This window comes from Labeo rohita, chromosome 5 (assembly GCF_022985175.1).
Source record: "Labeo rohita strain BAU-BD-2019 chromosome 5, IGBB_LRoh.1.0, whole genome shotgun sequence".
Classification (NCBI taxonomy): domain Eukaryota; kingdom Metazoa; phylum Chordata; class Actinopteri; order Cypriniformes; family Cyprinidae; genus Labeo; species Labeo rohita.
The window spans coordinates 8,576,454-8,598,614 of NC_066873.1; the positions used below are offsets into that span (position 1 = coordinate 8,576,454).

Consider the following 22,161-nt stretch of genomic DNA (forward strand, 5'->3'; position numbering starts at 1 on the left):
ACTTAAGACAGTTTTTGTAAAGTAATGTAGATATATATACACATGACCTAACAACACTTAAGGGTAAAAACTATATGCGTCTTGTGGCTTATTGCTTTATTAAACAACAGTAATTGTAATATCACTACTAGTTGGCCACTAGTTGGCGCAGGTGTGGCGCACACAGGCAGTGACAGGTTCACCTACAGATTGACCGCTTGAAAAAAGTTAGTGTCGCCCTAAAAACATATATGCACAATGTCAACAAACGGCAAGACCTCGAGAATTTTACAGTTCATGGCCCCAGATGAGCGCCGTCAGTTTGGAATCGAGGTAACTGCACTGCAGTAAATGAGCTGATTAATATTTAATGATGCACGATCAGTTTACAACTAAACGCGCCAGCAAACAAGTTGCTTCTGTTTATATGTTTTAAATGAAATTTATATTAACGTTAGTTCTCTACAGTGTTACTACACGACAACAATGTTACTACAAATCGTAAAAATGTAAAACAAACAAGAGCTTCTTAACCTCCACATGTGATGTATTTGTGATGGCCACAGACTTGCAGTTGGCCTTGAGTTGACATTATTGATGCATCCACAAAATATGGTACCATGTTAGGCTACCGTGGTACAACAAAAACTCTCAGCATAAGCATTTTCAAAGTATGTATTTTCAGTCGTGTCTCCTCAGTCAACCAATTCCCCTTTCAACAAAAAAAGTATTGCTCAGATGGTAATTTCATGGTGTTTTAATCACCACTTTGAACAATCACCACATTCATGTGCCATGTGTTTAACTGCTACTCCAAGATACCTAAATAGATTTACCAAAGTGTTAACCTTGTTAACATGGTACTTCATGAAAAAAACAAATATAGTCTCATGTTACTGTTGTACCTCCTGTTTTTTTTTTTTTTTTTGTGGTAGTGGGGGTTCATGTTAAATGAAATAACATTATAATATTTAATACATGTTCATGTTCAGTCACTTTTTGTAAAATAAGGCAGTTTATCTTATGTGAACTGCAATACAAAATGTAAAAATTGTTGTTCTTCTCAAATGAATTAGCTTAAACATGAATTCATTATAGTAATTTGATTCAGTTTTGTATTTATTTTTTTAATAGATTTTTTTATGTCTTAGACTCCGTTCCAGCGTCTGGCTTGGCAAATGCAAGACATATTAGGGGATGGAGGAATTCTCAAAGAGGTCGTCCATGCAGGGGAAGGTCCACCCGTACCCAAGCATGCCTCTGTATCAAGTAAATGACTCTGTGTAAAATGGTTTCATGCAGCAGTTGTGGGGCTTTTTTTATTTTTTTTATTTTAAACTGTGATTTATTAATTAATTTTTTTTTTTTTACGATTCTTTAATAAAGAGAAAATTCCAAAAGGATTATTTTAAATTAATTTTAAATTAATTCAATATTTTGTAACATTATACATTTCTTTGTTGTCACTTTTGATCAGTTTAATGTATCCTGAATGGAAGAATCAAAACCTTTGGTACTGTATGCACTTTTATGTCATACATTCTCTTTGGTTTGTTAGCATCTCATAAACTAATTTCATCCACAGTTCATTTCTCTGGTTTCATTGAGTACTCTGAAACACCATTTGAGACAACCAGCCACCTTAAATATCCGCGAATGATGAAGCTTGGTAGAGGTAGGATGGAAACCGAATTCTCCAATTAGAGTAATAATCATCCAGTTTCTCCTGTATATTTTTTTCTTTTGTCCTCAGTGAGACACTCTAACCTTTTTCCCCATAGATGTTACTTTGTATGGCCTAGAGCTTGGCCTTCTTACTATGAAGAAAGGCGAGTTCTCCCGTTTTCTCTTCAAGCCCAAATATGCCTATGGGGACCTTGGGTGCCCCCCGCACATACCTCCATTAGCCACAGTCCTCTATGAGGTGCAAGTCCTCGATTTCCTGGACTCAGCACAAGTGGATGAATTCATGGATTTGAGTATGGTAAGATCTAAGGCATTTAGGTTTCTCATTTCCTTTGTGGTATCTGAGATTTTAATTTCAACATTGTTCTTTAGGAAGAGCAGAACAATGTTCCTCTGTCCACATTTCTGAATGTCCTGGAGACACAGCGGAGCTTTGGCAACCTCTGCTTCAACAAGAAGCGCTATGAAGATGCTCGAGAGAGATACAAGCAGGTTCTGTGCTTATCTCTGGGAAATGTGTCTTGAAACCTTGTAGGTTATCCTAATAATAGAGTGTTTTGTAGCATTTGTCTGACATGACTGCTGATCTATGGTACAGGCCATGACACTTTTGGAGAATCGTGAGCCGGTGGATGACAAAGAGAAGAAGTGTCTTGAGAACATGAAATTGCCTTTCCTGCTCAACCTCTCACTCACATACCTCAAACTGGAGAAACCCCAGAAGGCCCTTTGCTATGGGCAGAAAGCGCTGGATATCAGCCCTCAGAACACTAAAGCACTCTTCCGCTGCGGCCAGGTTAGGCAACATTTTGTCATTTTTAAATCCTTTTTTGAAAACCTGATGCTCTATAAAATGTAAGGCTGTCAGTTAAGTTAAAAATGTAATAAAATCAAGATGATTAATTCATTGAATTAATCCCATTTATTAGTATTTGCTGAGAAAACCATTAAAATCGAGCAGTTTCAGAAGATAATTTGCTTTATTCTGAAAACAGGGACTTAAATTTTATAATGTTGTGTTTGCTCCTTGGCACGGTTTGCTTTCACAAGACAACATTTCAAAGTATACCAGAATGAATTTATGCAAGTCATGTGGGTAAAACTGTCCTCTCATTGGTCAGAGTGCTGCTGTTCTGGTATCTTCCACTCACATGGTCATCCATCAAGATGGATTGACAAGTCTGTTGGGTCAGATTGTCTGTTGGTCACATTGCTTTTTCCAATTGAAAATGCAGATTACATTCGAACCCATGACCTTTGGGGTACAAGTCCAACTTTCTAACCATTAGATCAAAGGAACCCATTGTAAAAATTAGTAATTGCTTAAATAAGAACTCAATACCTGTTTTATTTCCATTTCAGTAAAATCTGAGTGAGGAACTCCAGACTGCACAGATTTCTATTGTAATGACTGGATTTTTCACACAGAATTTTAGCAAACGACACTGACCACACTATTACGGGCTGCTCACATAGGATATGTTGCTTTCTTTTTCATTTTTATTAGGGGTTTGAGCGTGTAGCGAGTAATTGTTAAAGTGGCCAAGGATCAGCAATCTCCACGTAAAACTGATCAGGCAAACCAAACCGTAACTCGTAGAGACTTGAAACTTTGAGGGATGGTAGTACTCCCACCATCTACAACGTTACCAAGGCATGACGGGGGCGCTACAGTGATCAAAAGTACCTTAACTTTAAATCATAACTCCTTAACCATTCGTTGCAGGCTCAAGAAATGTTCGGGTATTTAGTATTTTTTGAAAAACCTACTTTTGCGAACTAGTCCTAGGCTTTTCGCCCGATTGGAACCAAACCAGTGCAGGAAGATTCTCTCTTGAGTGAATATCAATAATAATTTTAAAAAAAAAAAGTTTAACTTTTGACTCTCCATCGCAAAGTGACGCCATAACGTTTGAAAGGGACAGGGCTGCCTTTACTATAATGGCTGTAACTTTTGAACGGAATGAGATATCTTCGCCAAACTCACAACACATATGTAAGAGCTAAATCTGAGGTCACATTAAAAAAGTTGAGGAGCCGCCATAGGCCAATGAACTTTGATCACCTATTAGACAAGGTTAACGGAGGCCGATCAAAACAAAATTCGGTTTGACTCATGACCCTAAAGATCTGTGAGAAGTTAGAAAGAAATCGGCCACTGGGGGTCGATATTGCATTTTTCAAGGGCGTAAATGATTGTATATGGCGCGTTTTTTCACACATACGCACAATATTTATATACGGTTGACCTCCTCTTTCTGAGCAACTTTGTCTCTAAAACCACTGCTGTCAATCAAACCGTCAGTTAAATGCTTGAAATGTGAAAACCCTACTTTTGGGAACTAGTGCTAGTGCAAGAACTAGTTTTTTTTGCTCAATCTGGGAAAAAAAACAACAACACTGTAGTACAATTCTCTGGACTCTCTAGGTCAATAATGATTAAAAAAATGAAGTTTACCCTTTTGGGAAGCTATAACGGGGTCATTTAGAAAAGAGGCCTGTCCAGATACACCCAAAAGCTTATAAAGTCTACAGAAAAACTAAAAACTTCACAAAATCTGATGAGCACGTGTGACAGGTGATTCTAAACAATCATGTAATGTTTTAGGGAGATCGGACCACAGCTGCCATGAGTCATAAAAATTAAAATACAGCATATTTCAATGGCGAATTACCTGTATTTGCCAAAAATGCTTTTTAAATCATTGATTTAGGTCAGGGGTCACCAGATCCGGTCCTGGAGGGCCGGTGTCCCTGCAGAGTTTAGTTCCAACCCTAATTAAACACACCTGAACCAGGTTATCAAGGTCTTACTAGGTATACTTGAAACTTCCAGGCAGGTGTTTTGAGAAAAATTGGAGGTAAACTCTGCAAGACACCGGCCCTCCAGGAACAAGTTTGGTGACCCCTGATTTAGGTGGTTGCAGGCTTGCTACATAATATGTAATGTCTTTTTCATATATGCTTAAAGCCCTTGAACCCTGATAATCGCTGCTTGCAGCTATATTTTTAATTAAATTGAGATTTATGTCTTATTGCATTACTTCTGTATAATTTGTACTGAATAAACTAATGTGTGTGTGTTTAGTGATCACACACTAAATTTATTTAGTGCAAATTAACAGGTTAAATTGACAGCCCTAATAAAGACCTATTTTATCTTTCAGTCAGGTTTTTATTTGTGTTCAGTTTACCATTGAAGTGGAAGACTGTATAGTATGACTGATCTGATATTAAGAATTTTTTTTTTTTAAATGAGGCCTGTTTGGAGATGAGCGACTATGAGAAGGCACAAGATTACCTTACACTCGCTCAGGCCAAAAAGCCATTTGACCCTGACATCAACACCTTGCTGAAAAAGCTTGCTCTGTAAGTTTTCCTTTTCTGATGGTTTTGTAAAAAAATGTTCCTACCGTACTTGTGTAAATGTGAAAGCTAACCAATCTCTTTTACAGCTGCTACAAGGAATATTTGGACAAAGAGAGAGAGATGTGCTCCAAGATGTTCTCAGGTTTTAAGCGGATGAGAAAGTGAAAGCTTGCAGTGTACATGGTGGTGTTCTTTACCATTTTTTACACCCTCCAGATTGACCACAAGTGGGCAGTATACACCCAACAAATTGCCAAAATTTTGGTTTGAGTAGCCAACATTGCTTTAAATGTTGTCATACATTTAATTGATTATGTTCACTTTTGTATTGCATTATTTTCTGTTTGCCAACACAATATACCTTTTTGTAATATATATTTTTTGTATTATGTTCTGTATATTATAAGATAAGCTTTATGATGACAGTCAAGATTTTGCAGTGTTATGTTCAGTACTTTATATGGAGCATCAGGATTTTTTCCAAGTGTGTGGCTGGAGTTTCAGAAGTATGTAGAGTTGTTAATTGTTTTTCATTCACTTTTTTTGTATGTAAATCCATTGTCATCACTGGCAAGCTATTTTGTGTGTTAACACGTAAACAATTGTATTCTAAAAAATTGTTCTGCCTTGCTCAGTGTTTTGAATTTTCCTTAGATTTATATGGAAATAATTAATACTGTACAAGTTTACAAATACATATAAATTGTGTTTACTCTAATGAAAAGTGAACAAATATTTCAATATATACTGTATATATAAAGTTTACCTTCATATCCTTTATACAGGTCTTGTCAGCTTGCTATGTTGTCTTGGTACATTTTACTGCCTAGTCTTTACTCCCAGTGCTGGACACTTAAAGCTTTCTTAAAAATGTCTTTTCATCATCACAAAATAGTAAACCATGTTGTGTCTGTCAAAAATGCAGCACAAGTTTCCTAGAAGTAATTTCATTGAAAAATAAAGTCTGTTCTTCGCAAGTTCACACAGGTGTAGTTCATCACATTTACTGTTAAAAAAGTTCTAGCTTCTTTCCAATCTAGGTTTTTAGTTACTTTGGATAAAAGCATCTGCTAAATTAAATGTAAAAGTAAACCACAAAATGTTGGGGCCAGATAGCAAGAAGTTAGCAACACAACATTACATTTTTGTGAAGGGTTGTGGTAGAACTTTCCATGTGGATTAACTGAGCTCACCTTAATGTGGAGTTGTAAGGATGCACTCTTTCAAGAGAGCCAGGCTTTTGACCACACTGACCTACAATATTTAAGAAAAACCCCACAATGATTTGTAGAGTGACGTTCCACTACTCTTATATGTAACTGTTATGAATAGCCTTTTCTGTGCCTGGATGAGAAGTGCAAACACAGTTGATCTTAAAACAAACAACAGGTCTGTAAATCCTTGGACTACAGATAAAAACATTGCACAGTTTGGTTTCTCCTTCCTTCCTTTAGTTCAATGCAGTCCATCCTTTCTTGTTTTTGTTTCTTTTGAGTGTTGCTCTGCTGACATTTACCAGATGTAAAGAAGTAATTATGTGTGTACACAGTGAAGTTTATTATTCTTGACCCAGACCTGTCCAAGTTCTTTGGGTTTTCTCCTGAACTAAGCTCTTGGTGATTGGCAAGTTAATTTCTCAAAAACATAGGTGTTTAAAACTGTTTTTCCAAAGTAATATGTACAATATTCTCTAGATGTCAAGCATCCAGTCAATATTTTGCATTAAAGGGAAAGTTACCGCAAAGATTATGCCATCATTTACTATTATTATTACACTACCAGTTAAAAGTGGACAGTATGATTTTTAATGTTTTTTAAAGCCATTGATTTGATCCAAAACACAGCAAAAGCATTAATAGTTAATTTTTTTTTTTAATTTAAAATAACTGCTTTCTATTTGAATATATTTTGAAATGTAATTTATTCCTGTGATCAAATTTTCAGCATCATTAGTTAATTAGTTAATAATTGTTTCCTGAACAGCAAATCAGCATATTAAAATGATTTCTGAATGATCATGTGACACTGAAGACTGCTTTTATGCTAAAATAAAAAGCTTTTGTAACATTATACACTATATCATTATAGAAATGATAGAAATTAATACTTTTATTTTGCAAGGATGCTTTAAATGGATCAAGAGTGATGATGAAGACTTTTATAGTGTTACAAAAGATTTCCATTTGAGATACTGTTCTTCTGAACTTATTATTCATCAAAGAAACCTGAAAAAAAAAAAATCAAATACTAATAATATATCAGAATAATACAATGATTTCTGAAGGATCATGTGACTGGAGTAATGACGCTAAATACTCAGCTGTGAAATCACAGGAATAAATTACTTTTTACTGTTTTTGTTGTACTTCAAATAAATCAAATAAATACAGGCTTGGTGAGCAGAAGAGACTTCTTAAAAAAAAGCATTAAAAAAAAAAAAAAAATTTGACTGGTAGTGTATGTTGTTTGTTATTTTGTTTATTGTTTATGCCCTTTATTTTTTTTTCTGCATAACGCAAAATAAGATGATACAAGAATGTATCCTTACATTAAAAGTCTCTTCTATTTTTTTTTTTTTTTTTTTTTAATATTTGTGTTCCACAGAAAAATGACATACAGATTTGAAACAACATGAGGGTGAGCTAATAATACATTTTTGGGTGAACTGTAACAGTGTTGAGGGTAACTCATTACAAGTAACGCGCGTTACGTAATATTACTTTTTCCAAGTAACTAGTAAAGTAATTCATTACTTTGTAATTGACAAGAAAATATAGAATTTTTTTTTCAAATAAGTAACGCCAGTTACTTTGCCCCCATTTACTGAATAAAAGCTCTCCTGTCCCCATGTTGAGAGAAATCGGGAGTAAGATGTTAGTTCTAGAATAAATGTGGACATGCATTAATTCATCTCACTCACAAAAAACAGATTCAGTGTTCCTCAAAATGAATAAAAACAGTGAAATTCAACTCAGAATATTACACAAACCTGCAATAATTAAATAACAATAATAATAATAAAAAACTTTTCTTAAAGTCTGAGGCTTTTGGTGTGAAAAGGCTTTTACATTTGCCAAAAATATAACTTTTTATAATAAAAACAAACAAGCAAGCCCTGCCCAGATTTAAAAAGTAATGCAAAAGTAAAGTAACACATTACTTTCCATAAAAAAGTAACTTTCCCCAACACTGAACTGTAACATAGTGACATTTATATTTGTGTCTGTATGTGTTGCAAATTGAACTTAATGCTTAAAGCTCATCCCATTTTAAAGAATATTTAACATTTGGTCAAAATATACAGCTATTTTTGAATGGCCGTCAATGGAGAAACAGACTTTTGCTCTCAAAAATATTGCAGTTATAGCATTCTACTAGCTCAATAAAATAGAATTAGAGACCAATCTTTTCTACCAAACTTTGTTCTTCATACTATACATTTTCACAAAAATTGTACGGCGGAGACTTTTATCCATCAGAAGCTGATTGGAGAGAGATGTGAATACAAGCTTGTAGTAATGTAAGAAAAGGGTGGGTTTAAACATACTAAATAACTGGAGAAGTTCAGCATATGCCATTAGAGATAAGTCAAAATTTTTATTAAAAATTACATAGTGAAAAAAAATTAAACATTGTAAACAGTAAGATCAATAACATGGATTAAAATGTAAAAAAAAACCCCAAAAAATTAAATTTTCATTTCATACTGACTTTGAAGGTGAAGTCACATTATGTTTTAGCACCTAATGGAAATGCAGAAATAATGCTTATTTACAAACAGGTTTTCAATGCACTTCTACCACTGCTTTTGCCCCATCCTTTATTGTGTAGTGAAAAAGGTAGTCCTTCCCCGAACTTCCCCCGAAGTTGATGCTCAGATTCTTTCTCATTGGCTACCAAGACCATAGTGTTAAATATCAGACAGCAAGAGTGTAATATTAAGATTGTGTGCGGTGCGAGAGAATCAGTGGAATGTCTGGATGGTGACCATGATTTTGCCAAGTGGAACATATTCCTGGAGCAGCCTCCTGTTGGTCCTGGAACAACATTCCTATCAACCAGTTAGAGCTTAAGGCTCAGGTTGGGGCTTGAACGACATTCACATCAACCTACATTTCCCTGTCATTTCCCTTTCGTTTGAGATGAATTAATGATTAGGAATAGAACTGAGTTTGTGATTGTGTGTCAGGAATGTTGTATCAGGACCAAGACACTGACCAGGAACATGTCCCACTTGCAAAATCACGGTGACCACGCTGCAATCCGTGACTGTGGATTTTGCCAAGTAGGATGTATTCTTGGATTATAACTCTGATTTAGATAGGGTGAGGATGATGACTGGGTTATTAATGAACAAGGGATGAGGATCCGGGTACATGTCCTTCCTGGGTTTGTATACAGACACCTGCGTGCAAACGTGCAGCAGATCCAGATCTCCAAAATGAGCTGATAGCTCTTGACACAAAGACCCCAGTTGTCTCTTCCAGTCCATACATGTTTGGAGAGCTTCTGTATATTCAGTCTGATGAGGATCCGAAGGCTGAGTTTCCCTGATAAGATGTTTTGATGGCCACCCATCACTGCAGATAGTATCACAGAAAGAATTCCATTGAGAAAGTCTGAATGCCTCAGACCATCTAGACAGGTTGATGCTGGAAGCAGGAAAAGTCCATATTATGTTTAATATCATGGCAGTTGGTCTTTCACAGTCTTTCAAGTGATGACGGCACTCAAACCCTGGTCAAACAGATCATCAGATTAGCGTCGTGGAGTTCTTCCAGGCTAAGAAGCACTTGAGCAGCTGTTGCATATAGTCCAGCCTGGCAGTCGTGCAGACACGTCTGGCCTCTGTCTGAAAGGCCACAGTGTTCTTCAGTGAACGGCATCCAGGTGCTCAAGTCAGTGGTCAAGTGACAGTCGAGTCAGGGAGGGATATATCCAGTACAGGATGGTAAAAATGGTATTAAAATCTGCTCTTAAATCAGTTTTAGTACCGGTGAGTCTCGATTTACATACTGTTCTTTTTTCACCCCTTCACTGTAAAAAGGTTTGTAATGTTGACACAAAAAGACTATAGAAATGCTACAGTAAAAATCTATTAATTGGTAGGTTATTTTACCGTACACAGTGAAAATTTGTAAAAGATCACATGGTTCATTATTGTATTGTATTTCATATTATCAAATGTATGTTTTTTGAAAGTGAAAACTATGAATTACCATATCTTTACTTATGTTAAAAACATGGTAAAAGAACATTCCCAGAAGTCCCTGCATGGCACACTACTTCACATATTATATTTAAATTAGTTTTGTGTTACATATTCAATTATTTAGTTCAGGGGTGGCGAACGTCGGTCCTGGAGAGCTGCAGCCCTGCAGAGTTTTGCTTCAACCCCAATCAAACACACCGGAACAAGCTAATCAAGGTATGAAGGGTTACTTGAAAGTTACAGGCAGTTGTGTTTTTATTAGGGTTGGAGCTGAACTCTGCAGGGCTGCGGCTTTCTAGGACCGGAGTTCGCCACCTCTGATTTAGTTAATGGTTTAGGTTAGAGAGCTGATTTTTGATATAGGCTGTAAAATGTACTATACAAGTTTTCCTTCATAGTGTCCTGACTCCTGACTAAAGGCTGGGAGGGCCCTGTGCAAAACTACGTTACAACCTGATCTGAGAAAGTAATTATTATTATTGGGGATTTTAAAAAAAAGCACTGGGTGGATTTATATCATTATAGGGTGGATTTGTACACAAATCCCAACACACATTTATGTTCGAACATGTAAAAGTGAGTTTTGCATCCGATGAGGGGTCATAGATTATGATTTCACCTTGTTAACTTTAGTTAGTGTGTAATGTGGCTTTTTGAACTTAAGCAACATCTGCAAAGTTATGATGCGAAGGGAGAAATTGTCTTTTACAGAATTTGCTTTTAAGGCCTACAACAATTGTACTACAACAAGCTACTTCCTGGGTCAGTGACATCACAAATCCTGGAATTTACATAAACCCTGAACCCCCAGGCATGCAACAAAGGGGGTGGGGTTCCTGAAAATTATAGTCGAAATATAGCTGTTTGTGCTGGACATTTTATGAAGGACAGCTTCCTCAATCTACGCAAGTTCAGTGCCGCATTTGCCCAAAAGCTTGTCCTCAAAGATGGAGCAGTTCTGTAAAAGCAGAGAAGCTGTTGTTTAAGGGCCAAAACCTGTATGCATTTTTTATTCTTTGTTGATGTGTCTTCCAATAATAGTTTCTATCGTAAATTTTATGTTGTAATATGGATAAAGCTTTAGTATGGATAAAACTGTATGTTAAAGATTACATAAACAGCACTAGCATTTACAAATAAAACCATGTCTAAAATATATGAGACAACAAACCATGCCATTCTGAAATATTCTACAAGAGTGCATAGGTTCTGCTCAATATTATTTATTCTCTGAGCCTGATTCAAATTGGTAAGAAAATATTGAAGGCATTGTTTACAATACACTGAGTGTGCATGCAACTACTTGTTATGGTAAGAAGCGTGACGTCTCCAGACAGTGTACACTAGGCGGTTAGTGAATCACATTACACTGGGCCAGCTAACCAAATCTGACTGAGCCCATTGCGAATTCATGAGGGAGGAACCAGGAAATCAACAGACTGTTTTTGAAAGAATGAAAAAAGGGATATAGACTAAAGGTAAAATATGCGAAAAATAATGGCATTTAAAAAAAAAAAAAACGAAGCATGAACACCTTACAGTACACAAAATCAAGCCTTCGAAAATAGCCGGTAGACCACCCCTTTAAGAAAGTGCTACATACTCAATAATAAGGTTTATTGCATACAGAAATCATAATGGTCAAAGCAGATGCTGCCTGCTAAGGGAGCCAATTAACTTTTTTAACTTCTGAACAAATTTAAAATCACCATTAGGCATCATACACTTTCTAACTTTATAAATGGTTACAGTGAAAAACTACACGCTAACCAACTGAGGATCACACACTACAAGACTTTCATGTCATTCTAAACACAACAAACTTAGAAACATGCACCTCATTGCTAAAATGTCCGCCTCACTCCACCTGCTCAAAATCTGCATGATGGCTATGACTTTTGGCCACTAGCATGGATTTGTCCAGACTGCAAATCAGGGGACAAATCTGTTCCAAAACCATGTAGTGTATTCCAGCCTTTAGCTGGACTAAATTATATAGGGTTGATTAAAGCTCGATTTAAGCACAATTTATGATACCATTGTTGTCAGATTTTATTTGTTATTTAAAATCTTAAAAGATTAATTGACAAAAGTTTTAGATTTTCCAGATTTTCCACATTCAGCTGTATTTGCATTATAGCCGATTGGAAAGATCTGCCCAGAGAGGTTACCATGATGGCTGTTGGAATGGACTGGCTTATTTTAAAAGAAACTTTGCTTTTATTTTTTATTTATTAGTTACATTTTTTTTTTGCTTTATTTATTTATTGTTTTAATCTTTTGACAGTATGATTAAATAGTCAGGAAAGAGATGTTATCAATCACAATTATTTCCTGTTCAATGGAAATAAAAGGTCAGATTGAGCTTCTTGGATTGTGGCATACAATACCCAGCACGCAAGTAATGTTCAGAATAGCATACTGTATATAGGCTAGACCTATAGAGAAACAAGTGTGCAGCTATCTTTAGAATTTTGTGGTGGCTCAGTAGCATCACTGTTGAAAAGTAATTAGCTGGCGAAGTGGATTTACTTATTGTAGCGTTAACGAAGGTTATCACGTACATTGTAAAGTTAGAAGTGAATGTCATAACAAATGACAGTAGACTGTGAAGATTTTAAAATGAGCAGTTCATTCATAAATTCGAACAACCTTACACTCTTCAAAATAAAGGTGCTTCACGATGCCATAGAAGAACCTTTTTTGTCTAAATCGTTCCATAAAGAACCTTTCTGTTTTACAGAAGGTTCTTTGTGGCTAAAGAAGGTTCTTCAGATTCTAAAAAGGTATTAAAGAGATGGTTCTTTAAATAACTTTTGACTGAGTTGTTCTTTGTGAAACCAAAAATGGTTCTTCTATGGCATCGCTCTGAAGAACCTTTTAAAGCACATTTATTTTTAAGAGTGTCCCTTTACGCTGTGGAAATACAAAAGACAATGAGGGCAGCACTGAAAAGGGGTAGAGATATATAATTATTAAATTATAAAATAATGTTAATAAAAAAGGAAAACAATAATAAAATAAATGTATTGCTCAATATAATAATATAATATTTTTGTATCTTGATGGCCCCTTTTTAGAATGAGTTATTGTTTATATAAGTAGGTAGAGGGGTCCTCCTGCCCCTTTTTCTTAAATGTGAGGCTGCCAAAGTATGTAATGTACAAACAGTACTGTTATTGTTGTTAAGCTTCATGCATATAAAGCTTCCTTTTTTAAGTGTACCTCAGCCACTCTATAATTAGTTACAGATCTCACTGCCTTTCCCAATGTTTTAATTCAAGTATGTTTCATATATAGGCCTATTTGTTACACAACAAAATTAGTTATTGCACAATAAAGTCCATTTTTATCTTGGATGATAATATTTCTTGAGGCTGGAATGTTTTGGGTTATCAGGGCATGCTGGGAAGCTGTGCTGGGCACAGTAACTCCATTTAGTACTAGACTGCAAGACTAGTTGGGCACTCTGGGGCACTGTTTGTCCTGGCTCAGGGCTGAGGAGGTGGTGCGATGCACCATGGTTCCTACAGACAAGTTGGTGCCCTTAGATGTTGAACATGAAAAGCCAAAGGGCGAATTTTTTTTGTGTCAGGTATAAATGCATGGTCAGAGTAGTACTTTCAGCTCATTACTCTTAATTTAATAGCACTGCTGAAGAACAACATGACAAATTAGATTTCCTACTTGTTTAAATAAAACCTGAATAGCCTTTGATGCATGTAGAGAAAATATGCCAGCGCTAAAATATATTAGGCTATATGTTATAAGCTATTTTTTGCACTCTATAGTTGCATACAATAGTCTTTGTATCAAATGCGAGTTGGCCAGCTAAACAGTTTGGCAAAAAACCCACAACCATCCTGCATAGTTTTAACAGGCCAACAGAGACTATTATCTATTGCCTCCAAATAGACACGTCGTACTGCAAAACGCCAGTTTACTCAAAACACAGTGAGCCTGTGCCTCAGGTCTGTTTCCTTCATTTTGCACGTTTTGTGCTCTTTATTCCACATCAATGTTATTATTGGTCCTTAGAGTTGCAATGGTTTGAAATAGATTGTGGATTTGTTTCAAAAGAATATATCTGACTTCTAATGAATATGTTTTTGTTTACAGTCTGGTAGCCATGAAAATTGGAAAATGATTCTGATTTAAAATCTATTATTAAGAACAGACTCTGAAAAAAAGTCAGTAGACTTATATGAGCTGTATTGTATTTTACATTTAACACTGAAGACTGCAGATAATTCACCCCAAAATTAAAAAAAAAAAAAAAATGTCATTACTTACTCACACTCATGTTGTTCCAAACCTGTAAGATCGTTGTTCATCTTCAGAGTACATATTAAGATATTTTTGATGAAATCTGAGAGCTTTCTCACCCTGCATAGACAGCAACGCAACTACCACGTTCAAGGCCCAGAAAGGTAGTAAGGACATTTTTAAAATAGCCCAATTGACATCAGTGGTTCAGCTGTAATTTTATGAAGCTACGAGAATACCTTTGTGCCAAATAAAACAAACATAATGACTTCATTCAACATTTTCTTCTCTTCCGTGTCAGTCTTCGATGTGCATTCACAAGAGTACCACAGTGCATGCGTGTGATGAAACTGTTAAATAAAGTCATTATTTTGTTTTCTTATAGTTTCATAAAATGAAGGTTGAACCACTGATGTCACATGGACTATTTTAACAACGTCCTTACTATATTTCTGGCCCCTGAACGTGCATATTTGGTGAACTTACTCTTTAAGCGTGGATCTCAGAAGCATGTTGTAAAAACATTCTTTTTCTATACTATATTGTGCCAGAGTGGAGTTTCTATGTGCATGATGCCATTTTCAGATAGTGGTGAGGTATCGGTGCCATCTAAGGCTTGTTCAGGCAGGAAATACAAGTTTAGGATTTTTGTCTTTCTTTTACAAATTTGTCATTGTGTATCATGTGTATCACAAAGCATGAGAGAGCGAGAGAGAAAAGAGAACATACCCTCTAATTCAGTTCATCTGATCACATTTTCGTTTAATTATTTATGATGCATGTCTTAGCAAGCATTATTATAGCTCATATTTAGGGTTTTAAAATCATTAAAGCATATTTAACAGCACATTTGTGACCCTGGACCAATCTTAAAGGGAGACACTGCAAGCAAAAACACTGTTTTTTTCATGCCCCTGTTAAGTTTGAGATTTTGGCCTTTTTGTTTTTTCATGCAGTGTTTTTTTCAGACTTGTGGAAAGAAAACATCCAAAAGACCCTGTTAATTGTTTCTTTTATAGCACTTTATCTATTTGTGTCAACGGTTTTCAATTACAATCCATATTTTTAAAGGCCGTTTAAAGGAGTTTTTTTTTCTCCTACACTAAATCCCCAATTCAGTAGCACTTACACACACCAAACTTTACATTTTTATTTCTGTCTATATCCTGAAGGTTTTTACAGAGTGATTTGTTCATATATAATTTGCCTGATTTTATACAGTATTTTATTCCTCCCCAAAAAACTGTAAAAATATATTAACAATTGATATACAATAGTGATAACTATTAGTTAGGTAATTTGGTAATTTTATCAGTATTTTTTTGCACCCTCAGATTCCAGAATTTCAAATTTTCAGTAAGACAGTAATATTTTTATTTTTATTCAGCAATGGCACATCAAAATTGATTAAAAGTAAATTTCTTTTCTGAAAGATCATGTAACACTGAAGACTGGAGTAATGGCTCCTGAAAGGAATAAATTACATTTTGAAATATGTTAAAATAGTAAACAGTTATTTTATATTGTAATAACATTTTACAATATTACTGTTTTCTTTTTCTTTCTTTCTTTATAATCAAATAAATGCATCCTTGGTTATGACCTACCAATAGCCTAGCAACCTGTCAAAATAACCTAGTAATAACATAGCAGTATGATATTAGCAACTCATCCATCATGGCTGTGACCTGCAGGCAAGGTATTCAAAGGTATTCCGTATTCAAAGTTTTCAAGAACTCTCATTTTAATCTGCACAGGAGAATGTAAACTGTCAGTGTGCTTCATTTAGCATCATAATTCTTCATGAAGCTTCACTGCAGGTTTGAGGAACAAGGCCTGATATTGTGTAGCCCTGCCAGCCTTTGCCAAAAAATACCATGTATGTTTTTTTTTCCTTTCCCCTGCATTGAGAAGAATCGAGTCTGTGTGAATATGAGTCCCATGTTTATGTTAGCCAAGCAGTAACTGGAACAAGGGCAAAGCAGAACAGAAAGGAGTGTAGAGAGTGCAAGAGGGGAGGTAAGATGAAGAAAAGCAAGTGCCATGATGTTGGATTGGGAGGAGAATGAAGAATGTGGTTTTTGAGTGACAGATGATTAAGAAACTGGAGTGGGATGATTTCCTTAAGCTCCAAACACAACATGGGTGGGAAGAGCGCCAAGGCCTGGAGGAAGACATTACTGATTGCCACCCTGGCAGGTGGGAAATAGCATCTCAATATAAACATATGACATGTTTTCGGGGGAAATGCATGGTTGAGAAGTGTAAAGTATAATCAGGGGGCTCTCTGTGTACTGTAGTTTGTCAGTCAGATTGGTTAGCTTAAGGGATCCAAAAATCTTTTTCAGTTTACACTTATGACCCACATTATTTACTAGAAGTATGGGTATGCTTACCTTTCAAAATATGAGTCTAATGAATATCTTTGCATGTTCATTTTTTTTTTTTTTTTTTGCTTGTTATTTTTTGTTATTCTTTCCATTTATGTGTTTTATTTAATTTTAATTATTTAATTTTATTTTTTTCATTATAGGCAAAGTAACCATTATAATTGATGAGGTATGTATAGGGTTTTATGAACTTGTGTTAGTACACTGAATATTATTTTAGTACTTTTTGACAAGGATAAAAGGCGAAAAATGTATAACCAAAATACAAAACCATTCATAACCAAAACTGTGGGGCTGGTTGTCTCTTTTCCATATAAGAGAATAATACAGTGTGACAAACTCATGCGCACACACATCCGTGCCATATCTTTGTTATGGCTTCAGTTTTATCTTCTGCACAAAGTTAGATTATTACAAATGTCTTGCGGGGGAGAGTAAGTTGTTGTTGTTGGTTTTTGTTTTTCAGGTTTTCCTCTATAGTCAAGGAGAAAAATAAAACTGACCTAATTATATTTTATGATGTCAGAAGTGAAATTACATCTATATCAACTATACAGCTATATAAATATAAGTTTTAAAAAAGTGGTTCAGTGACACCACACAACAGTGTCAAAAAATGACACCAAAATGAGTAAATATGTATCCAAAATTCACAACATGGGGCAAAAATGCCCAGTATGAGTACTTGTTTTTAACATAGTTAGACAGTCACACAATTTTTTTTTCATCCTGAACTTCAGCATGAAGAAGTTAACAAGAAGTTAACAGTAAATGACTAAAATTGTAGACACAATATTGTTAATTTTTGCTCTATTGTCTGAGTAACAAACTGTAGTGTTTCATTACCAAATGGCTCTGTGTTTTAGAACAATATGTTGAGTGAATGATCTGTTTATAAAGTTGTTCATTTGCATCATTCCTGAACGAATCAGCCATTTTGAGCAAATCGGTTCAATGAATGATTCAGTGACTCTCTCTCTGTCTCTCTCTCTCTCTCTCTCTCTCTCTCTCTCTATATATATATATATACACATACATACAGTTGTGCTCAAAATTATTCATACCCTTGGTAAATATGATTAAAGAAGGCTGTGAAAATAGGTCTGCACTGTTTATCCATTTGATCTTTCATTCAAAAATTTCATACTAATTTGCTAGACTCTACTGGAACTTCAAACGGGACTGGGTTCTATGGTCAGATGAAACTAAAAAAAAAAAAAAACCTTTTAGCAGCAAACACTCAAGATGAGTTTTGTGCACAAGGGATAAAAAGGTTTCTCGTGTGTACAGTGAAATACATTGCTGAATCTTTAATGTTGTGGGCCTATTTTTCTGCCAGAGATCCTGGATATCTTGTTCAGATACCAAAAAATACCAACAGATCAAAAATTAAAAACTGACTGTCCCTGCTAGAAATATAATGGGCCATGGTTGGATCCTTGGAACAGGACAATGATCCACAAACAAACATCAAAATCTAAGCAAAAATGGGTCACTGAGAACAAAACTAAACTTCTGCCATGGCCAACCCAGTTCCCTGACCTCAATTCTATAGGAAATGAGTGGAATGAACTGAAGAGAACAAGCACCAACATGGACCTGGAAATCTGAAGGGTCTGGAGACATTCTGCATAAAGGAATGGTCTCTGATCTCTTGTCAGGTGTTCTCCAATCTCATCAGGCATTATAGGTTAAAGACCCAGAGCTGTTATCTTGGCAAAAGGAGGCTGCAAAAAGTACTGAATAAAAGGGTCTGATTAATTGTGGCCAGTGTGTATTACAGAAAAAAACAAACATTCTTTTTCATAGTGAGATTTCTCTTCCATTTTACATTCTTATTGTACAATGAAAGGTTAGATTTTTAGGAACGTTTTTTTTAAAAATAAAAGATTAAAGGGATTAATTGTACAGATTTATTTTCACAACCTTCTTTGATCATATTTACAAAGGGTATACATAATTTTGAGCATATATAAATACTTTTTTTACGTTTTTTAAAGAAGGCTTTTCTGCTTATCAAGGCTGTGATTATTTGATTAAAAATACATTGCAATTTAAAATAGTACTTTTCTATTTTAAAATACTTTAAATAGGAATATTTCCTGTGATGCAAAGCTGAATTTTCAGCATCATTACACCAGTCTTCAGTGTCACATGAACCTTCAGAAATAATTTAATATGCTGATTTATTATCAATGTTGGAAACAGTTGTGCTGCTTAATTGTTATTGTTGTTGTTGTTGTTTTTGAAACCTGTGATACTTTTTTCAGGATTCTTTGATGAATAAAACATAAAAAAGAACAGTATTTATTTAAAATAGAAATCTTTTGTAACAATATCCACTATACAAAGTTTGGGGTCAGTCAATATTTTCTTTCTTTCTCTGTTTCTTTAAAAGAAATTACTACTTTTATTTAGCAAGGATGTGTTAATTTGCTAAAAATTGATAGTAAAGACTTATACTGTTAGAAAGTATTTATATTTTTTAGGACGCATGCGTTGTGGTACTCTCCATAATGAGGATAAGAAATGTTGAATAAAGTCATTATTTTTGTTTTCTTTGCGCACAAAAAGTATTCTTGTAGCTTCGTAAAATTATGGTTGAACCACTGATGTTACATGGACCATTTTAATGATGTCCTTACTGCGTTTCTGTGCTTTGACCGTGGTAAGACTCTTGCTGCCTATGGAGGGTCAGAAGATGTGTTCCAAAGTTGAACGAAGGTCTTACGGGATTGGAAATACATGAGGGTGACTAATTAATGACAGAATTTTCATTTTTGGATAAACTATTCCTTTAAAAGACAGTCTAGTGGCTATGTTTTTTCAGCTGTCCCCTGATGTGAAATGTGAAGGTGTAAGCTGAATCACTTAAGAATAAGTCAATTATTTTAATTATTAATATTATTATTTTTAACAAATAAAATATGAATATAGAATACTTCCCATACAACCCCACCCCACCGAAAGTTTTATTGTAAAGTAGTATTTTTAGAAACATAAAAAGTAAGATTCTTGATTGAGTAACAAAAGAAAGTTTACACAAATATCTTTCGTTGGACTAAACAGACTAAAACATTATTATTCCCCAACTATGAAGGTTACAGGGAAATATGAAATATTGCTCCCTACTTGCTGACACCTCACCCCATCGACCCTGACTAGTGAATACCGAGTCCTTCCGGCCAACACAGTCAAGGTACTGGCATGTATCAGGCAGTATGTCACGGTCTGTCTGCATATACCCCACCACAGTCTTGTGAACTCAAGCCAGTGAGATGACACCTGATTCCTGTTGCCATCCACACCGTATTAATAGGACTTGTTAGGTGTCTGTGACTTGCTGGAAACCCAAGCGGGGGGAGGCTGGCATGAGGTAGCAGTGTTAGGCTGTCCAATTTATTTTAATCTACTGGTTAAAGATACTCACTGAAAATCTTGCCATACCAGCCACTTAACTTAACTGTCCTCTAGATGCAAGATGCTGTGGAAAGACCTGCAATATTCTATCATCAGACAGCTGCTTTTTCATTTGTGCTTTGGGATATGGTTTAGTGATGACATTGATGCATTTTTAAGTGTGGATTATGTGTCTAAAGACCTTATGAAGGCTGTAAAGTATCTTATGAGGATATGTAAGCCTAAAATATAAAGTATAAAAAAGTGAAATGTATAGAACCTGACCTGCACTGTCTTTCATAATCCGTAGTGTGGGCCGTAGTGTTGTTTTCCATCATTCAACAGCGAGTGTGTGTGTGTGAATATTCTAAGTCCTTTTTTGTAAATGTCATTTTTTATGGCACGTCCAGTTGAGACTTTAATGCTGCAAATTGAGCACAACGGATTCAGCCATTATTTTTCAAAAAGTATTCGCTTTCCTTGGCATCCTCTGTTGTTCTCATAGTTTGGACGGGACTGGCTAGTCATGCTGACTGCCAGAAAGACTGTACTCAAATAAGAGTCGTGTGAAGACATAAGGCCTTTCCTGCCTCAGGCTGATGGTCAGATTAGGAATATTCATGATCATACTGCACTCATACACAAACAGAATGAGATCACTGACGTCTGGATCATTCTAATTCAGATTTATTCAGGAAAAAAAAAGGCTCTACTTACTTACTTTGTGGATATTATAACAGCAGCCTTGCTCCTTACTTTTATGATTTGGAATGATATTTACTGTTAACTGATACTGATGAAAAAGATTGCTTTCACAAAATTGAGCGAGAAAATAATTTAATAAATAAATAAATGTACATGTGTCTTTGTAAGCTGCAATAGGCAAAATAAAAAAATGGTTACGCCACATTACATATGAAATCGATCACAACACGTGAGATACAAGGTGCAACACGAAGATGAAACGCAATGAAAAGTCTTCAATATAATCCACACAGGTAAATCTACAAAAAGTTATGTAGAAACACACTTCATTGACAAAACTGGACACCAAACATCGAACTGGATACATCTTTTAAAGGTAGGCTAATGATAGACAGACAGTTGCAGGTGACTGACTAATAATGACAATAACCAACACTAATAATGACAATAATTAGTGATTGACTAATAATGACAATAACCAACCAACAATAACAAGGACAGGAACAGGAACACCATATATGGGCACATGAGGGAAAAACCAATACAAACTAGTCCAGGGTTGTGACAATCGATATGAAGTTTTTTTAAAAAAGGGTTTTGTCAGCGAAACTGATCTGAATCAGACTGACACACAGAATTGTGATCAAACTGATTTGTATATTTCTTGACTGTTTGGATATACATTTACATTCCAGTCCCGAATATTTTTGGAGTCCCCATAAAGTTTGGCACTTTTTTTCCTTCCTTTCCTTGTGACTGTGATATTTTGGTATCATTTGTCCTAATTAGCCTAAGATGCTTTTATAAAATCAGCTAAGTAGCATGTTCATGGTTCACAGGAAAGCTCTTCCCAGCTTTAACGGCTGCATTTGTAACTCTGACTGATTGCCCTTGTAGATGTGATTGCTCTGCTTTTATTTTTTGCTCCATTCAATGAGCATGAAGAATAGGCTCTTTCATTGCAGACTTGTGGTCGTGGACGTGGAAAGCAGCGCTTAAACAGCTCTCAGCCAAAACAAAACCTGCCGCCAAAAGGAATCCCATTTCATTTATACGAGCAGGAAATTGACCCGTCAGAGTACGAGAAAACCAGGGAACTGATACTCTGTATTGCAGGAACATGTCCAGTGCGTCTGCGTCCTGAGTGCCGGGCTG

The 22,161-nt window shown here is 35.5% G+C and overlaps 1 protein-coding gene across 1 annotated transcript; it reads left to right on the forward strand.

Annotated features, from left to right (window-relative positions):
• The first annotated feature begins 162 nt into the window (after positions 1-162).
• fkbp6 (FKBP prolyl isomerase 6) lies at positions 163-5,964 on the forward strand. Its single transcript, XM_051110644.1, has 8 exons — positions 163-312; positions 1,131-1,248; positions 1,565-1,654; positions 1,761-1,963; positions 2,038-2,157; positions 2,264-2,461; positions 4,925-5,034; positions 5,121-5,964. Exons 1-8 carry the CDS (start codon positions 238-240, stop codon positions 5,197-5,199), a joined length of 993 nt encoding a protein of 330 aa, XP_050966601.1. The 5' UTR covers positions 163-237; the 3' UTR covers positions 5,200-5,964.
• Positions 5,965-22,161: the final 16,197 nt, after the last annotated feature.

What these genes read in the sequence shown, in the direction of transcription:
- fkbp6 (XM_051110644.1), top strand. Translation starts at nt 238, where the DNA reads ATGTCAACAAACGGCAAGACCTCGAGAATTTTACAGTTCATGGCCCCA. An exon ending in GCCGTCAGTTTGGAATCGAG is followed by an intron (nt 313 to 1,130) that starts GTAACTGCACTG and finishes TTTATGTCTTAG; the next exon opens with ACTCCGTTCCAGCGTCTGGC. An exon ending in AATTCATGGATTTGAGTATG is followed by an intron (nt 1,964 to 2,037) that starts GTAAGATCTAAG and finishes ATTGTTCTTTAG; the next exon opens with GAAGAGCAGAACAATGTTCC.